Source organism: Tenrec ecaudatus, chromosome 1 (genome assembly GCF_050624435.1).
Source record: "Tenrec ecaudatus isolate mTenEca1 chromosome 1, mTenEca1.hap1, whole genome shotgun sequence".
Lineage (NCBI taxonomy): Eukaryota > Metazoa > Chordata > Mammalia > Afrosoricida > Tenrecidae > Tenrec > Tenrec ecaudatus.
In genome coordinates this window covers 223042829-223065563 of record NC_134530.1, presented here as the reverse complement: position 1 = coordinate 223065563, position 22735 = coordinate 223042829, and the positions used below count along the sequence as shown (strand labels likewise).

The 22735-nt window shown below is 53.8% G+C and overlaps 1 protein-coding gene across 6 annotated transcripts in view; it reads right to left on the bottom strand.

The window, feature by feature from the left end:
• Positions 1-13169, bottom strand: part of NFASC (neurofascin) — a 72729-nt gene extending 59560 nt beyond the window's left edge. For 4 of the 6 annotated variants that reach the window (XM_075540546.1, XM_075540547.1, XM_075540548.1 and 1 more), the window contains exons 1-5: positions 13079-13169; positions 7539-7644; positions 5758-5954; positions 4787-4909; positions 2503-2673 (exon numbers count right to left, since the gene is read on the bottom strand). In XM_075540546.1, the coding sequence (XP_075396661.1) occupies positions 2503-2673; positions 4787-4909; positions 5758-5954; positions 7539-7644; positions 13079-13169 (688 nt within the window). Of the gene's footprint in view, positions 1-2502; positions 2674-4786; positions 4910-5757; positions 5955-7538; positions 7645-8396; positions 8415-13078 lie in introns of all 6 variants that reach the window. The other 2 variants (XM_075540544.1, XM_075540545.1) reach the window with 1 other exon arrangement.
• Positions 13170-22735: the final 9566 nt, after the last annotated feature.

Below are 22735 nucleotides of genomic sequence, written 5' to 3'. Positions count from 1 at the left end.
CCAGCAGGTTCAGAGGTTCTGTTCCTGACACCGAGGGGCATTGTGTCCTCCTCATCCGAAGCAAGGCGCTTCCCATGACATAGGGTCCCCTTGAGGAAGTGGACACAGACAGCCTTAACTCCTTGGTAGAGAGGAGTGTTTTTGGAAAACACAACTTCTAAGTGATGGTTCCATGTCCGCTGTTTAATTCCGCTGCAGAAGACTGGTCACCACCTCCAATTCCCTGTCTCAACTCCATCATCTGTGACACTAACTCCTGCTCCCTGATGCACACGGACTCCAGCTCCCTGAGTGATACAGACTCCTGCTCCCTGAGGCACACTGACTCCTGCTCCCTGAGGCACACTGACTCCTGCTCCCTGAGGCACACTGACTCCTGCTCCCTGAGGCACACTGACTCCTGCTCCCTGAGGCACACTGACTCCTGCTCCCTGAGTGATACTAACTCCTGCTCCCTGAGTGACACTGACTTCTGCTCCCTGAGCCACACTGACTACTGCTCCCTGAGTGATACAGACTCCTATTCCCCAAGTGATACGGACTCCTGCTCTCTGAGCCACACTGACTCCTGCTCCCTGAGTGACACTGAATCCTGCTCCCTGAGGCACAATGACTGCAGTTCCCAGAGTGATACTAACTCCTGCTCCCTGAGTGACACTGACTCCTGCTCCCTGAGTGATACAGACTCCTGCTCCCTGAGTGATACAGACTCCTGCTCCCTGAGTGACACTGACTCCTGCTCCCTGAGTGACACTGACTCCTGCTCCCTGAGGCACACTGACTCCTGCTCCCTGACTGACACTGACTCCTGCTCCCTGAGGCACACTGACTCCTGCAGGTGGTGGAAGCAGCAGGCTGACTTCTGACTGCGAATCACGGAGGAGGGAAAAGCGTGCAGATGATGCTGAGGAACTCAGGAGCAACACCGTGCCCCTGGCATTGCTGCTCCTTTCATTGCCCCAATCCTGACAGCCATGTCCTGAGTACTGAGGCCACTCTGCTGTCAAGGGCAGATCACACTGTCCTCTCTGCTGGGCCAGCTGGCCGGTGCTTCCCTTGGCCTGCACTGAATCACGAGTTCAGACTGCCCAGTGTTTTTCTTCGGGGTCTCCTTGGTCCTTGGTGAGAAGTAAGATAACTGGGAGAGGGGGAAAGCCCGCCTGCTGTCAGCCCCGTGGGGCTTACTCCTGGCCCTCCTCCTCCTGGTGCCTGTCCTCAAGGGCCGTGTGGTCCTCAGGTCAGTGTAGGTGGGTCACATGTGGGGGGGGGGAGTCAAAAAAGCACGAGATGGGACCCAAAGACAGACAGAAGAGTTTGGAGAAGGGAAGAAGAGAGTGGGAAGGGGGGAGGGAAGAAGAGAGGAACTGCAGGCGAAAGACAAAAGTGAAGAGAGAATGGCCAGGAGGAGGACAAGTCAAGTAGAGGGGCCCAGGAAGACCAACTCCCTCTGGGCCCATCCCTAGGTCAGGTGGAAAGCCGGTGTGAGGGTGCTGGTGCTCAGCCCCAGCTGTTCCAGAGGTCAGCAGGAGTGGGCGAGGAATGAGGAGGACACCAGGGGTCAGGAGTCCCACGTGCCCAGAAAGAGCAAGGTGTGCATCCAGGCTTCTCCCTCCCCCACCCCACCCAGGAGCATCTTCAACCAACCAGACTTGGCCTCTTTTCCCGGACCTGTGTATGCTGCCCCTACTCACTTGGTGCTCTCTGCTCAGTCTCCCCCAAACCCACAGTCCACAGACCGAAAACTGCATCCGCGGCAGGAGTCAGACAGACTCAAGCCTCTTTGGAGGCTCTTTGACGGCCACCACATCCCAAGTCCATGGTATAAGACAACACGGACAGCTTGCAAAATCCTGGGCAGGTCGTGGACTTCGTGACAGCAGCCAGCAATAGGATGAGTCAAGAAACGTACAGTTTCCCAGCCCAAAGGAGTCAGGGCACACAAAACCCAGAGCTCCGCCACTTACAGAGGTTGGGAGTCAGCTCACAAGTATTTAGAATCACAAGTAATTCTGATGCACCCGACAATTGCGATATCCCAGGCTCTGGCTTTCCTTGGGAAATAAGGATAATCAAGCCACGATTTGGGGATGAGGGAAATGGCCAAGCCGAGGACATGTGTGGGTTACCAGATGACCACTGAGCGAACATGGAGATTCTCCAACTCGGTGTGTAGGAGCTGAGTCACCCAAGGCTGGCAAGGCGCACCGAGGCCCCAGCTATGGGTGTGCAGGGTAGGGCGGGGCCTTGATGTGATTGCCAAGTTCTCCAGGTGATTCTGATCCCCACTGGAGTTTGAGGACTGCCGATTAAACTTCAACTCAACTTGAATAAGCCCAGCATGTCACCCAAGGCCGTTGTCCAATGCAGCCAGAGTGGCTGAGCGGAGAGCCGGAAGGGCTCCTTAGTCAACGTCAAGGCCAGTGCCATCCTAGAGCCCCACTCTATGGGCTGCGGTGGTGTGGGGAGGGGTGCTCCCGGGGCTGGGCGGAAACTCGCACTTACTTGTGAGGACCTTGAGGGTGAAGGGGTTTTTCTGTTGGATGGTGTGGGTAAAGTGGAAGCGGGCGTTGCAGCTGTAGTCTGTCTGCATGTCCTGCAGCAGCACGTTGGAGAAGTACAGGTCTCCGTTGTAGCCCTGCGAGACGCGCTTGTCCTGGGTGATGGGTTCCATGGCTGTAAGGAAGCAGAGGCCGGAGGTGGGGGCGGGTGTTACGCATCATCACCAGGATGGCCTTACCTGGTCAGGTGGGGGCCGGGAGCTTGACACTGGGTTTGTCCAAGCCTCTCAATGCTGACGTATGTTATCGGCACTGTGTGACACCATAGACAGAACGGCGCCCTGCAGGGGCTTCTGCCTCTAAAAATTTTTGGTGAGGCTATATACAACAACTCATGTACTGGCCCAATAATGGCCACCGCACAGTCCAGGGCCTTTGGCTGCATTTTTCTAGTTGAGCCGCCTCTGTCGACATCCATTTTCAAATCGTTTCACCAGGATGCACACACGCTGGCTGCCCCCAAACCTCTCTCGGGTCGTCTGTGGCTGTTTTTTTCTGAAGTAGATGGCCAGGCCTTTCTTGCAAGGCGCTCAGCTCAAGCTGCCAATGCTTCCGTTGGCATTGGAACTCATTGCTATTTGCACCGCACAATGCAGATCCCCTCTTTCCCGAGAGGAACAGGATTTTCAGGTTCCTGGTGGTACAGTGTGGAGCTGCCCACTGCAAGCTTGCTGGTTTGGTCACCGAGAGTCGGAATCGATGCAATGGCAGGTTTGGATTTTGTTGGGTTGGGGTACAGAGGCCGTGAGGGGAATGCAGGGGAATGACCCAGACCTGTCCACCATGCCAGGCTGCATTCCCTGCTCACGCCACAGAATGTGACCGACCCCAAGGGCAGAGGGAGGGAACCCCTTCCTCAAATGCTTCCCAAATCAAGAGTTCAATTCTGCCAGCAGGGTGGGCTCCTGGGTGGGGAAGGCAGGGACTGGGACTCTTTCATGGTTATGACCTGGGACCAGTACACCCTCATTAGTTGGCCGAATTCAAGGCCACTCAACTTGGCTCTGCTGCATTTCATCACAACCTCAGACAGCATCATTTGTAAAATGCACCTTTGGATTTTATCTTGTTTTTAGCTCCAAGAAAGGAATGAAAAGGACACAATTCATTGGTGATTCTAAGATGCCTTCTAATCACTGGAGCACATCATCCCTTTTAAGACGTGTTCCAACCCCAGAGATGTTGGGAATGCATGGCTGAGAAGCCATGACGTCGTTGAAGCAGCTCAGCGTGCTGCCGACAGCACCTGTGCTTTTCCAGCACCGCATCTGATGGAATTTCAGAAGACCAGGCTTCCAGGTTTGTGAAAATAGACTTATCAGGCCGACTGCTGTTTGTTTATCTTAAAGTCACCATGCTTAAAGGACAAGACTACTGCTGCCAATGAGTCCAACTCAGGACTGGTCAGTTGTGCAAATCGTTGATCTGAAGTTTGCCGAGGGCCTACTGGATGCTGGGCCCAGTGGTGCTGGGTACTTGGGCCAGAGAGGCGAGCAGCAAAGACTGTTCCTGCCTCCACAAGCCTATGGCCTCATGGACAAGATGGCAGGTAAGGACTTCAGAGGAGCCGGCCTACGGAAAAGCCGGGTCTCTCCTCTTCTTCTTCATTCCCTTCTCTCACCCTTCCCCCATCTTCATCCTAAATATTACCGAGCACAAATATGACTGGCCCTGCCCTAACCCTTCAGATGCATGAGCTCACTTCTCCTTACCATCATCCTCGGCCACCAAAATCAAACCAAACCGAAAAACCAACCATTGCCGTTGAGTCGATTCTGATTCAGAGTGACCCCCTGTGGGTTAGCGTAGAACTGGGCTCCAGTAGGGATTTGAGGGACAGGTTTTATGCAAGATCTCCTAGCCTTTCTTCCAAGGAACCTTTGGGAGGCCTTGAACTTGCAGTCATGTGGACAGCAGCCAAGCGTGTCAAACACACACACCATCCTCATCTCCTTTGACAGGGATGATGACGAGCCCCCCGCCCCCTTTCTTTCCCCAGAGAGAAGTCCGAGGCCTGGGGAAGTTAAGCCCTGGCTCAGGCTCTCATAGCTAACAGCAGCCGGGCGAGGACAGGGGCTGGGCGGCCGCCCTGAGGAGCCTGTGTCCACAGGACCACTTGGCACTTGCATCTCCCAAGACTGGCTCTTCCTACCTTGGGTAGCCCCGCTCCATGTAACTCCCCTAAGCTTAACTCAGACACAGCACACCAGTCAGGCCCCGACACTCACAGCTGCTCATCCAGAAGATGACTGGGGACGGGAGTCCGGGGGGTGGGTTGCACTGGAGCGTCAAGGGGGCACCTTCTTGAACCACCACAGGGTCCAGGTTTTCCTTGGGCCAGAGGGGGGATTCTGGGGAGAAACAATGGAGAGAGAGATGAGGTGGTGGCTGGGGTGAGGGGCAGGGAGCGGGTTGAAGGCAGGCCTGCAGGAGGGAGGAAGGGGAGATGCTGGAGAGCAAAGGAGGGGGGCAGCTTCCATGGGTCTGAGTGACAGGTGAGGGAGGAAGAACCTAAGCCTAAGTGGACACCCACCTTCAAAGACCCCTCTCCCTACAGTGGCTGGTGAGGTTTGTTAAAGACCCTCGCTTGGAAACTTCCTGTCAGGGACTTTCTGGCTTGGGCAGGGTTGCTCTCCTGCTCAGAGGCAGAGGGATGTGTACAACAGGCCGGGCGCCCAAATGCCCCCAAGCTTCCAGAAGGACTCCTGTGGTAGTTATATAATTTCATGTCAACTTGATATATGGAAGTGTGGGGGTGGGGTCTAGCCTGTCAATCAGGCCAGCGGCTGATGGTGCCTCCTGGTGGGCATGGCCTTCTCATGGAACCTCCCTCCGCACCCCTCTGCCCTCACCTTCCTGCTGGCTGACCCTGATGGCGGCCACAGCCCTGGAGATGTGTCTACCGCCATTGGATCTGCCAGACTTTGAACCAAACAGGCCTGTGATCTTCCTGCACTCTGCATCATTGCACGTGGCTGCGTGAGTGTGAGTCTGAAGAGGGACATATGGACTAATATCGGACTTAAGGACTTGAATTAGACTGGGCTGGGATGTTTTCTGATATATAGAGCTTCTTGATAGAAAGCTCTTTCTCACACATACACGAATGTCAAGGGTTTCTCTCTCTAGTCAACCCTGCTAACAAAAGCCCCACAGCTCTCCAGAGGCTAATGTTTGTGCTGGGCCCTGGGCTACTCACTGGACACCTGCAGGCGGATCCTATTGGATATGGCCGTGCCGAACTTGTTCCGGGCGAAACACTGGTATTCCCCCTCATACTCCTCTGGCCGCCCGCCACTGCGGAAGTCAATCACTAGGGTCCCCGACCTCCTCCTCATCGACACCCGGGGGTCTTTGGCGATGTTGAAGAACCGGCTGTTGCGTGTCCAGTGGAAGCTGTGGGCAGGGGTGGGGGGTGGCGGTGAGGTGACAATAGGGGAGTGAGGTGGGTCCAGACCGCAGACGAGAACTGTAGGACCTCAATCTCATATTCAGAGCCTCACGATGAACGTCCAGCTCTGGATCCAGTGGGCCCAACCCCAGCCGGCACCAAGCGAGCACCGGGGTAACCTTAAAGACACAACAGACTCCCAGGTTGCTCCTGAGGGCCTCTCCAGAGGCTTCTGTGCTCCCACCGCCAGGGCAGCCTCAAACCAAAACGAGGCTCTAAGCAGCACGGGTGGGGGGCAGTGACTGTGCCATGTCCCCATCCAGAGGCAGCTCGCTTTTGACCCAAGACATCCCCCACCTCCTGTAGGAATGTGAGCCCTAACTGCTATGTCCCCAACTCCAGCCTCTTAGGGAGCTAGCCCTGCAGCCCGACACCTTTATTTTGTAATCCCCCCAGGGCCAAATGGCTGCCCCTGATCAGTGAGCCCAGGCTGTCAGCAGCGGGAGGGGCACTGTGGAAGCAGCAGCTTTCAGAGAGCCTAGCCTTGAGATGGAGAGCATGGCGGCCCTTTCCCTCTCCATGCAGGGTGGGGGGCAGGGTTTGGACAGGCACTTTCCCTCAGCTGCTCAGGACCCAGCAGAAAAGCAGCAGGAAGGGTGGGAGCAGGTGGCACGGGGAAAGCACCAAGTCTCAGAAGCAAGTTCGATGGCCCCAGTGACCATACGGGGTGACTCCTTTTTCTGCTGTGGGCAGCCAGTGGGGGCGGCTCCTGCTTCTTCCTGGACTCCCTGCTCTGGGGCTGACTGCCGGTGCACACTCAAGGGCTCCATGCTGCCTCCTGCTGGCAGACCCACCCTGGAGGGCTGGAGTGTGATTCTGGGGTGGGGGATCTCCAAGGCCAGTCCGTGGGGCTGCTTTGATGAGAAAGGGCAGCCACTTTAGGAGGCCTATGGCCCACGCTCACATTTAGACGGAGGTCAAAAGGCCTGGCTTTAGATCCTGGCTCTGGCCCAGAATCTCTGTTTTTCATCTTCAGGAGGACCCCAGTACTTCTCTATAGGGCAGTCGGCTGGGACAGTGACACAACCTGGCCCCAGCAGGCTTTCCACTCATGCCTGCTGCGATCTCTCGATTCCAAGCACAGGACCAGTAGAGGCAAGCTAAGATGGCAAGCCTCAAGTTAGCTGGGGCAAGGAACTGCTGAGAAGCTTACCCTGGAGGTGGAGGAAGAGACCATGGAAGAGTGGGAGCCTGAAGGTCAGAAAGTGGGGAACTCAGCCCTGGCTTTTCCCAGCGAACCTAGAGACGCCACTGGTATTTTGAAGCCTGCCCACATCCCAGCCTGCCGAGTGTGCAGTTTGCTCTGTACATGGTCTCTTCCACGGGGTAGGTTCCCACTGAATGTTTGGAATGGACAGACTGGATTTCTCAGCTGCCTGGTTTGCCTTACCTACGAGGGGTCTTCAGAAAGTTCATAGAAAACCCCTCATGATCCTTTCGTTCCCATTCTTCCACCAACTTCTGGAAGGTCCCTTGTATCCTCAGGCCCTGAGGCATGGGGGTGGGGTCTCCCCCACAGCACCACTTACCTGGGGGCAGGGTTCCCCTTGGCTTCACACTCAATCAAGATGTTATCCCGGGGGTCCACGATGTGGTCCTTCACTGACTGCTTGGTGATGGTCGGGGGCTGGGACACTGCAACAGTGCACATGGAAGGCCATCAGCGCCTTGGGGACAGGCCATGCCCCCAACTTGGGGCACAACTGCCGCCATGCATTTCAGGAGTCACAGACATGGACGTCCGCAGGGCATCAAGCCCCATTCTGGAGAGCAGCTCCTTAACTGGGCCATGAAGCACAGAAGCAGCCCTTGGGGGGAAGGTTGCAGTGTCCCCAAGGGACACGAAGGCCGGGCTTTTGCTTTATCTGTCCTTGTGTCCCAACACTCAGTGCACAAGAGATGTGGATGAATATAGGCACACGGAGGTTTCCAGACCCCAGGGGCCATGGTGGGTCTGAGCTCTGGGGGCTCAGCAGATAGCTCAGCTGCGATGAGAGCCCAGACAGAGGACTCTAGGGACTTGCTGGTGTGCCAAAGAGCCAGGACCTCTCACTCTGAATCCTCCAATATTGCTCCCCGTGGTTCCTCAGCCACCAGAGTGGTGGCGAACATGGAACACCTCAGCTCTATTCCTAAGGGCCTCCTCTTAGCCACCCGTGCATGCCTCCACCTCTCCCTCAAGCAGGAAGAGCTGTCCACACCCCTGTCCTTCCCATGTGGTGAGGACGATGCTACAAGGCTCTGGAGCAGGCAAGCCCCAGAAGAAGCTACGGCAGACCTGGCATCTCCTCGCCTGGCTGCCTTCCCACCCCTCCCTCCGGCCCTCCCACCTCCCCGAGACACAAGCACCTAGGGGCGGTGAGAGCAGGGGGTGAAGGGGGACTTACGCTCATTCTGAATGCTCGCTGTTGTTAGTTCCAATGGGTTAGCATTGCGGGGGGAGAAAAGAAGGAAGTCAGTCTTCGCACACGGCACTGCCTGGGTGTCCTCACGCCCCGCATGCAGGGAGAGGCGGTGTGCGGGCCTCCTCCCCGCAGCCCCAGAGCACAGTGGGAGAAGAGCAGGGGGTGATGGAGCAGATTCCACAAGGGCCACACAGAGAAGGAGGTGCCTCCCTTGGGAGACGGACACCACACAGCTGGGCAGAAAGACAGCTTCAGACCATATGGAGAGGTTCCTGAACCCCAAACCCAAACCCACCACCATGGAGTCCCTTCCGCTCATAGGGACCCTGGAGGCCGGAGCAGAGCTGCTCCAAGAGCGGCTGGTGGCCTTGAACTGCCAGTCTGTGGTTAGTAGCCCAGGGAGTGCTTCATCTATGTGCCACCAGGGCTCCTTGAGGATGTCACCAGTATGCCTAAATGTCCAAGGTGGCGTGCTGCTTCTAAGAGCCTGTTGAAGAAAGTGGGCCCACTGGCCAGGTGTGGACTCAGAGGTCGGGGCAGGACTGAGATGCCAGGAGGGGGCGGATCTGAGCCAGTGCTTCAGGGCCAGGCGATTGGGTGTTGGAAGTTCCCAAGGTCCAAAGGCCTCACTTGTCTCCCATTACGCCTTCTCTGTTTCCCAGGAAAGCAGCTTCTTTCATCGCCATCTCTTCCTGCCCCACTCCTTGGAGAACTCCAGGGACGAAGGGAATCTTGCGCTCTATGCATGGCTGGAGACCTCTCTAGAAACCCTACCCTGGAACAAGAGACTCAAATTGTTCAAGTCTGTGGCCGTTACATGCTCGCCTGTCGACTTGAGGAAATGAAGTCTCTGTGTGGGCATGGCCTTCTCCTGAGGATTCTGGGGACTCCGGTCTTCCTCCCTCGAGGCAGAACACACATGCTTTCTGCCAGACATTCCTGTTGACAAGCCACATGGAGCATCGCTGATGAAGTCAGAGCCCTGGAGCTGGAATAGCTGTGTGGACACCCTGCCAATGCTGAGATGCTTCCACCGCCACTGGATCCACAAGATTTTCCACCCACTGGTCTGTGATCTTCCTGCATTCCACATCACTACATGTGTTGTACAGGAATTTACAGACTAGTGTTAGACATAGGGGCTAATATCGGACTTATGGACTTGATGTGGGCAACCTGGGGCCCCAGAGTTCAGAGTGCAGTGGGAGAGACGGAGAAGAGCGGGATGAAGGAGCTTCTAGAATGGAGGTGGTGTTGGGGCAGGAAGGTGCGTCCTACCATACCGACAGTGCCTACATTAGCCCCTTGTGAGGAGACTGGCACAGGGGAAGGGCTAGGCCACTGAAGAGAGACCTTCTGGTTTACCTTTGCCTGCGGCTGCCCGGGCAGGTGACAGCTAGGCAAGGGAAAGCGCAGACTCCCAGGTTTCTCCATGCAGGCTCAGCAGGGCTGTCCAGACAGGTCTCTGCCTGTCTACAGCGGTAGATGGGGCGGTTCTGGGAAGGCTGACACCACTGGGGCCGGGCATTAATGGGGGAGCAGGGGAGAGGGGCCATTCTAGGGAAGCTGTCATCTAGGTGGGCTGACACTGGAGCCCACCCCTCTCCACCAGCAACCCAGGCCCCTGCGACTCTTGGGTCCAGCCTGACGAAGGATTTACTTTGTCCACAGGAGCTTCAAGCCTGAAGACATTGTCCCAGAGGTCACTGATGTGCAGGGGAGGGGGTGTCACTTAGTTAAGATCCTAGAGCTGCAGAGCCTGTTTCTAGGCCCACTGCTCTTTGCCACAACCATCCTCGGCCAGCGGCATGTCACCCAAGCGCCACCTCCGCCCGCTTCTCTTCCAGTCCTTTGGGCCAAGCTGAGCAGTAGGGAGGCTCCGTGGGCAGGGGGGACTCCTGAGGCAGCCGGAGCTGGACGCGGTCCTTCAGGGAGCTCATCACCAGGGCAGACTGGACCAGACAGCACGTTGGCCCAGGGAGGAGAAGGGAGGCCAGCCTGTCTAGGGATGAGGAGGGCCAAGCTCCCAGCTCGTCCTGGGAGTCTCTGTCACACTCCTGCCTGTCTCTTTCTCTGGGGCTTGCTTTAGGACCAAGTCAGGTGGAGGACGAATGTGCTGGGTGGCTCCCAACGGGAGGGGAAAGCGTCCCAACAGGACTCTGCAGGGTAGTCACGGGGGTCAGCTGCTGCCTGGGGGCTCTCTATTCACAGACTCAACCCTTCCCCAGGCTCTGACCCCCACTACCTCCAGCCCCCACCCCTAGAGGGGGGGCAGGTGTTCCCTGAAGGCACCCCGAAGTGCTCTTAGGGATGAAGGCAGGGGAACATGGACTCCTAGGGGAACCACGGTCTCCCCTTCATTTGGGGAGCAGAGCCCCTTCTTTGCATGCACATGCTGGTTGACCAGGCTGGTGGCCCTGTAACTTTGCTAAAGGTCACGCTGTTCTCTCTCCTAGGGTGCCGGCGAGGGAGGGAGGGAGGGACGTGGCGGGTGGGAGGGAGTGCGTGTGACTCTGTTGGCGGACTCGGGGAAGCTGGAGACGGGGCGCTTCAATGAGGGATTGTGCAGCAGTCCAGGGCTCCGTGACATGGTCCACCCGTGGCTGAAGCAGAGCCGGAGCCTCAGGGACTGCTCCCAGAGGGCCCCGGCTGCCCAGCCCCACCCTGGCAACAGGGAAAGTCAGAATGTCCTGGACAAGGGTCCTCAGCCCCGGGTGAGATCGAGGATAGGCTGTTACAGGGCGGCATGTGCCCTGCTGGGGCCAGACTGAGGCGCTCTTCCCAGGTGACTGGCCCGTCCTGAGTGGCTCAGCTTTCTTGGATGGGGCTGGCGGCAACCAGAGAGGGGCAACCTGTACTGGACAGGTTTCTGGAATGGTGATGCCGACAGTCAGTCACTGCATTCGGAGAGCTGATACTGGGGGTCCTGGCTGGGCCACGTAGCTGCTGGCGAGCTGGAGAACATGGCTCTGTTTCCTCTTGCCTCCGTCCTCTCATGTGCGAGCGGGGGATGGCGCTGGCACTGAGGGGTATCTGCCCACATCGCCGGGAAGTCCTTCCAGGAGGCAGCGGAGTCAGAGATCGGGAGGAGGACCGCTTGTGTCAGATGGGAGTAGGCGTTCAAGGGATCAGGCTCCTCCCCGGACATCCACCTACTTGCTGGGTGACCCTAAGCGAGCAGCGGCTCAGGCCTCCAGGAACACAGGCCGGGAAGGGGACCCTCCCTGACTGCGTCCCCTGGGACCTTTTGTTCTCGGCCCAAGCGTGGCACTATGGTGGGCTGACGGTGTGGCTTGCCTGCTTTAGAAATCCAGATTCTTAAGGCAGACGCCGGCACAGTCTATTTATAGGGTCCCTTGACGGGACCCCTGGCCCCAGGGCTCCGCATGGCAGGCGAGTGAGAAGAAGAAGCCGTGGCAGAGAAATGTACCTCCCACGCTTCTTTGATAACCCGGTTTCCTCGGCACCCCTTCTCTCGGGATGCAGCCTTCTCAGCTCCCGGTTAGACGGCCTGCCTGAGACTGTTAATGAGAACATCTCCTTGAGCCTGCGGAGCAGATGGTCTCCATGGGAACAGTGCCTTGCACAACCCCCTCTTCCCCCTTGATGTCTGCCTGTGCACACACACACACATGCACAGACTTCAGGGAGCAGCGACCTCCCCCATCTAACTCCCGGGCCCAACACAGAGTTACTCCGGGCCTGGCCTTCTCTCACCTGGAATTGGCCGGAGGAGGCCTGAGACACGTGGCAACTCTCGCCCAGACGATACCAACTCCAGGACCAAAGGCCCGCAGGGTTAGAGCTTGGTGAACATGTGGCATATCACTCTCCTCCCCACCCGCCCACCCTCACCAAGACATGTGTCAGCTGGGGACAGTCCAAGCCAAGGCTGGCATTCCAGGGGAGATGCCCACTCTCCCTGGAAGCCAAGTCAGAAGTGGTATGGCCACACGGAAGCTGACACAACAGCACTGGGAGGCTGAGCCCAACCAAAGCTGTGACCGGAGGGTGGGGGCCTGGGGCTCACCTAAAAGAGAGCACAAGAGCCTGGTTGTCCACCAAGGGCCATTTAGGGATGGATTCCAGTCAGAGCTGGGGGGTCCATGGCTGTTAGTGCTGCATTTGAAGCTCCCCATCTCTTGAGTCTGAGAGTCAAATAATGCTTCCACCAGAGGAAACCCTGCGCTGTGGGTCTCAGTTTTCACCTGTGCCATGGGGGAGTTGAAAACTAACAGCAGGAGTGAGCACTGCATTCTCCAACAGTGGCCCTGGAAACCAGGATCCCTTCCCAACCATTCCTGATCCTTACAGCCCAGAAGGCCAGGAGTGCCCAGCTCTGGATCTGTCAGAGAGGGGTTAAGAAGAGCCCACCACCTTGGACCCCCAGGATCCCTCTGTTAGAGGACAGTCAAGGCAACAGAGGGGTCGGTGGCAGGAATAACTCCCGAGTGGCACTCGGAATGCTAGACTTTGCCACCTCTGGTCCTGCCCAAATGCCCTATTGGCTGGCCCAGCCCTGAGAGAGATGGCCGAGTCGTCCCGCCTTGGCTCGTGGCACACAGAATCCACTGCCAGCCCCCTTGCTAGATTCTCTAAAAGGTTCCCCTCCGATGACCCCCAGCTTGGGGTAGAAAGAGAGAAAGGAAGACAGCAGAACTCACGATCCATAGGAATCTCGATGGCCCCGCCCAGGCCGAGGAGCCAGAGGAGGACGGCTGCATGGACCCAGGGCGGCGGCTGCTTCCTGGCCATCCTCAGCACCAAGCCCGGCTCCCTGCGCCCCAGCCCTCGGGGTCTGGCCACCTCCAGCCGCTCTAACTGGGCCTCCCGGACAGAGCTCAGCTGTGGAAAGAAACACAACAGCAGCTAGGTTTTTCTTGAACTTGTGTTGAGCAATCTCCCTGGGCTTTGGGGGTGGGATGGGGGGAGGGTACTCAAGGTCCCCCTTGACTGGTGTTCTGGAACGGGGTTTCTCAGTGGAAGAACTACTGACATTTGGGATGGACAATACCCTATATGGGTATCCTGGACATTTGGGGGCCCTGCCTGCCTTCTTCCCACTATAGATCCCCTCATTGTGACAACACAAACTGTCCCCAGACATGACCAACTCTTCCTCATTGTTGTCATTGGTCTGCCCTGAAGGGCAGATCATCCCCAGCTGAGAACCACTGTGCAAGAAGGATGAGCAGTTTTGCACAGCACAGTTATTACGGATGGAAGCATGTGCCGGATCCGTACCTTCTACTGATGGACACAATATAATGCAGTCTCTCTCCAAAATGCCATCAAATGCTACGTGAACAAAGCTATACCAGCCTGAGGTGCGACCCCGATCCACTCACATCCAAGTCATTACAAAGAAGGCAGATTAGACGCAGATACGTACACACGGAAGGTGACAGAGGACGGACGGGAAGTGAGGGCGGCCCGGGCTGCAGACAAGGAAGGAGTGGATACGGCCAGTACCCTGATGCAAACCTTTGAAGAGAGATGCCTGGGTGTTGGAAGCAGCCCCTGGGGTCTTTGGGCTACAGCAACCCTAACAAAACAAGACAGCTGTGTGCACACTGACTCCCCGGCTCGGCTTCCAGAAAATGCTGCCGTGCGTGGAGCTCGTGAGAGCTGCTCCCACACCACAGTCTCTCTGAGCGACTGTGCCCAGTGCATCTGGGTTAGGGGCCTAGAAACAAGATCACACGACATCCTTTGCCACTGGGGGGGGGGGGGGGAGAGAAACAGGGTGAGGTTGGCAGTTCTGAAATCATTTGTGGCACTAAGATGCAGCCCCTGGTCCTGTCCCTGTAGAGATACTGGCTGCAATAGTGACCTAGGCTCGATGAAAAGGAGCAACCCATGAGACAACTCACCATCCGCAGCCTCAAAAGCTCAAGAGTCTATTCCGGGGCTCCATGATGAGACTGGCTGTCCCAGGAGCCTGGAACGGATTCTGAAGAGACAAACCCTGATCCTCAACTTCGAGAAATAATAGTAAGAATGACCTGTGACCGAGACTCAAATAGAGAGCCTGCAGATCACCCAGGCTCTGGAGCAGGAAGTCTTGGAAATTGGTTCAGTCGCTGCTCTGTCATGGGACCACGCCAAAGAGGAAGCACGAGGTGGTCCCCCGCAGAATTCTCCCCCTCCTTCTGCACTAATAGCTACTGGTTACACTCCAGCAGCAGCTTGAAGCCTACTCTCAATTTCACTCTCCCACCACCTCCCAGTCCTCCCAGGCCCCAAGGCAGGAAGAGGAGGCATGGACTGAGCTCTCCCAGGGCTTGCTCTTGGGAAGCCAAGGAGTTCTGAGAGGCAAAGCCATCCTCCTGAAGATCTGGAGCAGACCGCTGACCGCTGCACTGAAGTTCACCTCCTGTGCCAGAACCCCACTGAAGGATTCTGGCTGATATTTCAGCTTTTGATTTCCCGGAGGCAGGGCCCAACGCCCGTCCTCAGCCTCATGTATATTTCTAGACTGCATCTGCTCGCCTCCATCCTCACGGCCATCACACGGCTCTGACCGCCAGCTTCAACACATGTAAACTAGACGATTGAGTTCGTTCTACATGCTTGGCAAAGGAACCTGGGCAACGTTTAGCAGACAGTGCCGAGAAAGTTCTCCCTCCACAGTATGAAAAGGAGAGCCAAGTGTTACAGAGATGAAATAAGAGGGAAAATTTTTAACAAACCAATTAAATTATCTGCTTCAAGAGATTTCCCCCACTGCCAGAGATTCACCGTCCGGAAGAGTCTTTAGATCGCTGATGAATTGGGCATCTACTTTGGGATGAGAACCACCTTTTTCTATACTTGTGTGCATTTGTGCTTTCCTGCTTTCCAAAGAAATAAGTCCTCCCCTTGCTTTTTTTGTTTTTTTAAGAATTCTTGACCTTTTTGATCCTGGTGTTGTCTTTTCTACAATGGTTTATTTTTTGTGCATTTTTGGCCAGAGTAGCCTGTAAAGATTTCCTCAATGGGGCCTTTTCTTCAGCATCAAAATTTCCATCATCGTCATCCTCACCAGCATTGAGTCTTACTTTCCCCCGTGGAACCTTGTCACCACGCCCAGGGGCAGGTCACTTTCCCCGATGTACCTAAGAGTTCCCCACCCTCCTCCTCCTCTTCTTCATCTGACTCTGCATTTCCTCCGCAGCTCCGGCGAGCTGCCCACAAGTCCGCAAAGGCCCTGAGACACAAATGGAGCGATTTCAGAGTCCCCAAGGTTGATGTACAGCCGTTTCAAAGTTGCCGATGTTACATCATTGGGCTGCCTTCCTGACTGAGTGGCTCTGCTTCCGCAATGCACAGTTCGCCCCTTGCGTCCGCCTCGGGACTGACTGACCATTCTCACAGCTCCGGGTGCTTCTGTCTACCATTATCCAGCTGAACGTGATCGTGTTCCTCGGCCTGCAGTTCACAACGGGAGAGACGGGTTGGGGGCTGCCTGAGCCGCATGACCACTGAGATAAGCAACCTCCTGTGCTGCTGAGCACCGGCATGCAGGGATCGCACCGAGGCTGCACCACCTGCGTTTCCTGCCAGGGGGACTGCGGCAGCTTCCATGGCGGTCTCCCCATCTCCACTCTGGCTGGCTCTGACTCATTCTCTGCACACCACCAGTGCAAGTCTGGCGGTGCTACTTCCAAAACCACACTCTCAACAGCTCCCCGCGGCCCGCAGGCTCCGGTCTGGAGGAGGCCCCTCTGCAGCCTCACTGCCGCACAGCCTTCTCTGTGCTCCTCATCCCCCCCGCACCCAACCCCTCCCCCCCCCCCCCCCCCCGTGCTGACGGTCCTCGGTATAAACCGACCTCTGTTTAGAGCTCTCTGCTTCTGCTCTCGCTGAGAAGTTCAAAAAGGGCGGCTTCGAGGTCCCTCCAGTGTGTGCCTATATGCCCTTAACTGGCCCTCACCTCTGCTCACGTCCCCTTTGTACTCATCCAAAGGCTACTTCGGTGCCCTCTGGAAAAAAATAAAGGCTCTGTGAGGGAAGGTACCCTGTTTTGTTCATTGCTCTGTTCCTAGAATCTGATGTGGTGCTTGTGAGGGGTCAACTAGACACTCCTGGGTAAGGAGAAGGGTACAGCCTAACCTACTAATCCGTTCACAGCCTGACGACCCCTCCTTGGGGGGCGTGGCCTTTTGTATAAGACAGAAACCAAGCAGAGCCAGTTTCTTCTTGGTCTTTCGCTTTCTGCAGTGCGCCCTGCCTTTGGTCCACTGATCTCCTATTGTGTCGCCTGCCAATTCCAGGAGCTGGCAGCAGACTACTGACAGCAGATTCATTGGCCGACCTCGGATTCTTTGAGCTCCGTATGGTCCTTCTCCTTCATCCTCCTGCTCCCTGTTCGTCTGCTTCCACAACTACATGAGTAGGGAGAAGCCTAACTTGAACTGCCCTGCACTTACCTACTTCTGCAACTCTGTACGCAAGCCATTTCTCAACATCAGTCTATTTCTATACACAAACACAACTGGTGGCATCGTGGTCATGTGTTGGCCTGCAATCCTCAAGGGCAATAGTCTGAAGCCACCATGGCTCCACAAGATAAAGAAGGGGTTTCTGGCCCCGTAAAGCAGTCCAGTCTCAGAAACCCACCTGGGCAGTTCTACCCTGTCCTATAGGGTCCCTGGGGGTTGGCATCGACTTGGTGGCAATGAGTTTTGTTATGAATATACAAACATATACAAGTGTCACGGGTTTTGCTTCTCTAGAAAGCCCAACCTGGCTCAGCGCCTACAATAGTGAGGTGCTCAAAATGATCTAACCAGGATCAACGAATGAATGAATGAGTGGATGAATGGACAGATGGATGAATCAACTAAAAAGCCATATGGATCACCAATGGTTTCTTAAAACCGTGTTTCCTCAGTAAAACACTAAGTGGTGCAAGAGAGCAGATGCTTCCTACTAGGCAGTGTGTGTACCAGGCCGACTACCAATTAGTGGAGGAAAAAACACCTCGCTACTCAGGCACTACAACTAATCCATGCATCGGAGGAGGGTCAAGAGACTAGAATCTCCCCCAAAGGGCTCCTCTGGCCAGACGGCATCATAAATATTTGACTGTTCGCCTTACCTCTCTCAGATTGCCCCTCTCCAAAGACCAGACTCAGAGGACGCCCCCAAAAAAACCTCAGTGCTGGGGAAACTAGCCCTGTGGAGAGGCCCGGCATGCCTTCAGGGAGAACAGTAGGAAGCACTCCAGTCTTGGCTCCATGGCCGCCATGCTCTCTGTTCGGGAGCTGCCAAGGGGTAGGAGGTGGTGGGAAGAGAAGGCGGCCGTCTCTCGGGAATCTTGAAGGGAATCAGTAGCCAGAAGCTCTTCATTAAGCAGAAGCATATTGGCAGAAGAAATGCCATTTATTTGGGGGTGTTTTTAACTCGTGATTTGAAAACACAGCAGAGAAGAGACCCGGGGATAATTGCATGTGTTTGCTTGCCAATTCTCTCCTCCCTTGCTCTCTAGAATTTGCTTCCCCCCCCCCCCCCAGTAGATTTAAAGCAGGCGCAGAATTAAAGATCATTTCTTTGGACTCCCACTCCCCACTTTTCGGAAGAGGAGACAAGGGCTGAGAGAGGGGAAGTGACGAGCTCAGGGTCACCCAGCCGTTTAGTGGCCAAGCTAAGAAAACAACCTCCATTTTGTAAGTCCTGGCCACATAGAGCTTCTACCCAATATTTCCTGACTCTCCAGATATAAGTACCGTATATACTCAAATATAAGCTGACCCGAGTGTAAGCCGAGGCACCTAATTATTACCTGGGAAACCAGAAAAACTGATTGACTCGAGTATAAGCCTAGGGTGAAAAATGCAGAAGCTACTGGTGAGTTTCAGTAATCAAAACAAATGAAAATAAAATTACTAAAAATTGAGACATCAGTGGGGTAATGTATTTAAATATTTATTTTAAATAAAAAACATAAATAAAAGGACAAGTCATTTAACATTAGTAAACCAGCACAGTAAGTGGAAAACAGGTTCAACAAAAACAATAAGATATCAACAATAATACCTTACGAGTACTACCCCCTGAGCTCAATCAGCAACCAAGTTAAAATGTAAAGAGTTAAAATCCTTCAAAACCGGATTCCTCCTCATCATCCATATCCCAATGCAGAGCTTCAGCTGGTGTGAGGTCATCATAGACACTGTCCTCACTGAGATCGCCGTCATCACCATCACTGCTGTCATTTTCATACAAAGCGCAGTCTTCACCACCATCCATAGCATTACTAATACTACATTTCTGGAAGGCACGTCGCACCATGTCTTCTGGAATGTCTTCCCATGCATCTCGAACCCACTTTGCTATTAACTCTATGTCAGGCTTCATGAGATTTCCTCCTTTTGTTAGTCGGGCTTGACCAGATGACAGCCATTCATGCCACATCCTTCACACACGGCCTTTAAAAGGCTTATTCAAAGATACATCCAGAGGCTGCAGTACAGATGTAAGCCCACCTGGAATAATGGCTAAAGTAACTTTACTAGATTTTGCCAATTTTTTTTTTATGTCAGACGATAGGTGGGCTCTGAACATATCCCAAACAAGTAACGATGGCTTTTTCTTTAAGGCTGCTCCTGGTCGTCGGTTCCAAATTTCTTCCAGCCATTTTTTTGTTCTGTCCTCATCCATCCCACCTTTAACCTGTGCATGCACAGTAATTCTTGGTGGGAAATTGATCTTTATAGGCAAGGTCTTTCTTTTTATAAATAATGACAGGACGCAGCTTAGTTCCATTAGCCAAACATGATAGGACAACTGTGAAGTGTTTTTTTTTCATTTCCTGTGGTTTTGAGAAAAATGTTTTTTTCTCCTAGACTTGCCACAGTTCTGTTGCTTGGAAGATCAAAAGTCATGGCAGTTTCATCCATATTCCCAATATCTTCTAGATCATACTTGTAAATCCTTCTTTGTCTTATAATAAATGACTGGGATGACATAATTTTTTTCTTCAAGGTCTTGTGGCAATTGCTGGGAAATCTTTGTTCTTTGTCTCAAACATAGTAGGCCAAACCTATTCATGAAGCAGGTACACCATCCTGCTGATGCAGCAAATTTTTCAATGCCTGGTGCTTTATATTTGTCATCCTTAGCCATTTGTAGAGCACGTATGCAGATTCGCATGCATATTACACAGTAACCATTTTGACGACAATCCAAAACCCATTTATGCAATTCACTCTCTATAGCCCCATAAAAAGATGTTAAACCACCACAAGATTTTTTAGCTTTTGGAATCTGTTCCAAGTCAGCCTTCATTTTCCGCCACTCCCTCACTTGCTTTTCGTCAACACAGAATTCCCTACTTGCAATACTGTTATTGCTCTCTTCTGCTCTTGACACATCCTTCATTTTGAAACCAGCTCATATGACCAGCATTTTTGTTTTGGTTCAAGAGTATCCATTTCTAATAGGATAAAAAAACAAGACTTTGAAAAAGAACTTTCATGACAATGCACCCCCCACCCCAACATGTTAGCTGGGAGGAGAGGGGGAGTCCGTGCGGGCAGGGGATGCAGGATGTGAATTAACATGGAGACCAGAGGGGAGAGACGGAGTGCAGCCACAGAGACATCTTTAGCAGTTCAGCTGCCAGCATAAGTGAATCACTACGGTGCTTCTGCGAATTGGAGCTGTCCATGTCATAGGACGGCTCTGATTGGTTAGATGTGAGTAAACAAATATTCAGAGCCCTGCAGTGTCAGTGGGGCTTGAATGAACAGCAGAGAAATGGCAATCACCCGTGAGATAACAGGCGCTCGTCCCGTTACCTGGGGGGGGCAGCGAGATGTTACACCTCGCTGGCGTACCACTCACCCGTGTATAAGCCGAACCCCAGTTTTTCAGCCCATTTTTTGTGCTGAAAAACTAGGCTTATACACGAGTATATACGGTAAGTTCCAGGGTGAAACTGGAATTCAAGGAGAGAAATGGATAGTTTGGAAGGCGTACATAAAGTTAAACAGAGGCTGTGGTGCAGAATCTAAGTCAATGGCAGTGAAACCACAACAGGATTGGAGGCAAGAATGGTGACATGTGACAATTGTACTCAGTGTCTCCAGTCTGCCCCTGGAGAAACTGCTGAACAATTGTGGATGTCCTATGCGTACTGTCACCAAAAGCCAAGTAAATTTTGCCAAAAAACGAAACAGAGACTGACCAGATGACTCTGTAATTCCGCTTGGTGGTATATCCCAAAGCCTTGCATGCAGGCGATCGATCTAACAAGTGCATGCCCATTTACACGTGCACCATGATGTGCAGTAACAGTCAACAAACGGGAAACAGACCATGAGTCCACAGCAGATTAATGCATCGACACATACTGGGATATACTTGCAAAGGATGCACTTACTCTTCTGCTCCCACCCCTGAAAAAAGAAGAAGTACTAATAATATGAGAGGGCTTAAGAAAGTTCATAGAAGAATTCTATTATCTTTTCATCCCATTTTCCACGAACTTTTTGAAGGCCCTTTATCCATGCTATAGCATGGATAAAATTTGAAACCATGAAGCTAAGTGAGAGAACTGAAAAATCAAAAACCAAAAACCTTAACTCACTTCCACTGAATCAATTCTGACTCATCACGGCCCCATAGGACAGGGTAGAACTGCCCCTGGGGGGTTCTGAGACTGTAATTCTTTATAGGAGTAGAATGCCTCATTTTTCTCCTGTGGAGCAGCTGGTAGCTTTGAACTGCTGACATTGCAGTTAGTAGCCCGACCCATAACTACTATGCAATGAGGGCTACAAGTGAGAGAAGCCAGACATGAACCATCTAGTATGACTTCATTGAGATGAAACATTCAGAATAGGTAAGTCCTTTGAGACAGAACACAGAGTGGAGGTTACTGAGACAGGAGGGAGAGGAAAATGGGGAGCAACTGCTTATTGGGCATGGGGTTCCCTTCGGGGGAAGTGAAGTGCTTTGGAACTTGATAGAGGATGGCTGTACAACCTGTGAGCGTACTCAGTTCTGTGGAATCATTCAGTCACTTTGAAATGGCAATTTAATATTCAGTGACTCCCACCTTGATTAAAAAATAAGAGATGCATAACATTGGCCCCATAAGGTGATCATAAAGATGGCAGCCGAGGATGAGGAGGGAGGATGACTTGGTCTGGACAGAGAGGCGTCTTCAGACTCCTGGGCCATGTCCACTCAGCACCGAAGGAAAGTGCAGGACTTTTAATTCATCCCACATGTTGAAGGGACGCCCAACCAGGTCAACAGAGGGGAGAACCCACTGGCTCTCAGGGCATGAGGGTTTCAGTGAGGATCAAGGGGCTCGCAGGGGCGCACTTCTATCACCCCTGGTGATAGCTCCTCCATCCTGGTGGCCGGGGAGACAGGAGTGAAGGACAAGGGCTTCTAACCTAAATCAGCTGGCTCACATTCCCAGCTCAGTCGGAGTTCTTGCAGTATCTTGCGATATAGAAGTCCCAATCACATACTCACTCCCGGCCCTTCTGACAGCTCACTAGGTTACTGCAAGGGGAGAGAAGTCCTCCATCCAGGAGGGAGGATGGGGCAGGCTCTGGGCAGGTTGCAACAGGATGTGGGAAGGACGGTCCTGTCTCTGAGGAAAAGCGTGAGTGAGAGGGCACACTAAAAAAGACGGGCCTCTTTGACTAGGTTGGAAACAGGGATGGAATTTTCTGTTTTGCTCCACAGGGGCAAAACTGATTTCCAGAAGTCAGTCACCAAGCCTGTCTTCCTTGTCTGGATCGCCTTGGACCAGATGGAGGAAATGCCAGAGAGGCAGATGCTTCGCTGAGACGCAGGGAAGACGTATCTAATAAATACAGCCACCCACCGCAGCATTCATAAAAACTAAACGTGCAGCCCACACAGGCTGTAAATACGCTCTGTTTCTGCGGAATCCTTTCTGTTTATCAGCTCTGTAAGTGGTACACGGTACGGACATAAATACATCTGAAGGGCGTCTGTTGATGGGGGAGAGAGGAAGGAAGAGGACGTAAGCAACACTGAAAGAGAAATTGTGTGCGGACTGAAGGTGGATTGTGAACTGCGGAGTGTGGCTCAGTCAATGTTGTGCACCCACCCAGCCACACCCACGAACACCTCCCACTAAAGCGCAGGAAGAGAGAGCGAGAACAGAGCCACCGCACACAAATGCTCCACCGTGCGAAGCAACGAGGCCACCGCTTCTTCAAGAATCCAGGTGACATTTGGCCAGGTGTGCTGCTGGCACTGTTCCCACACGAGCAGAAGTGGATTTAAGAAAAAAGGAAAGGAAAAGAAAGCTCACCACCATCAAGTCCATGCGGACCCCGAGTGACCCT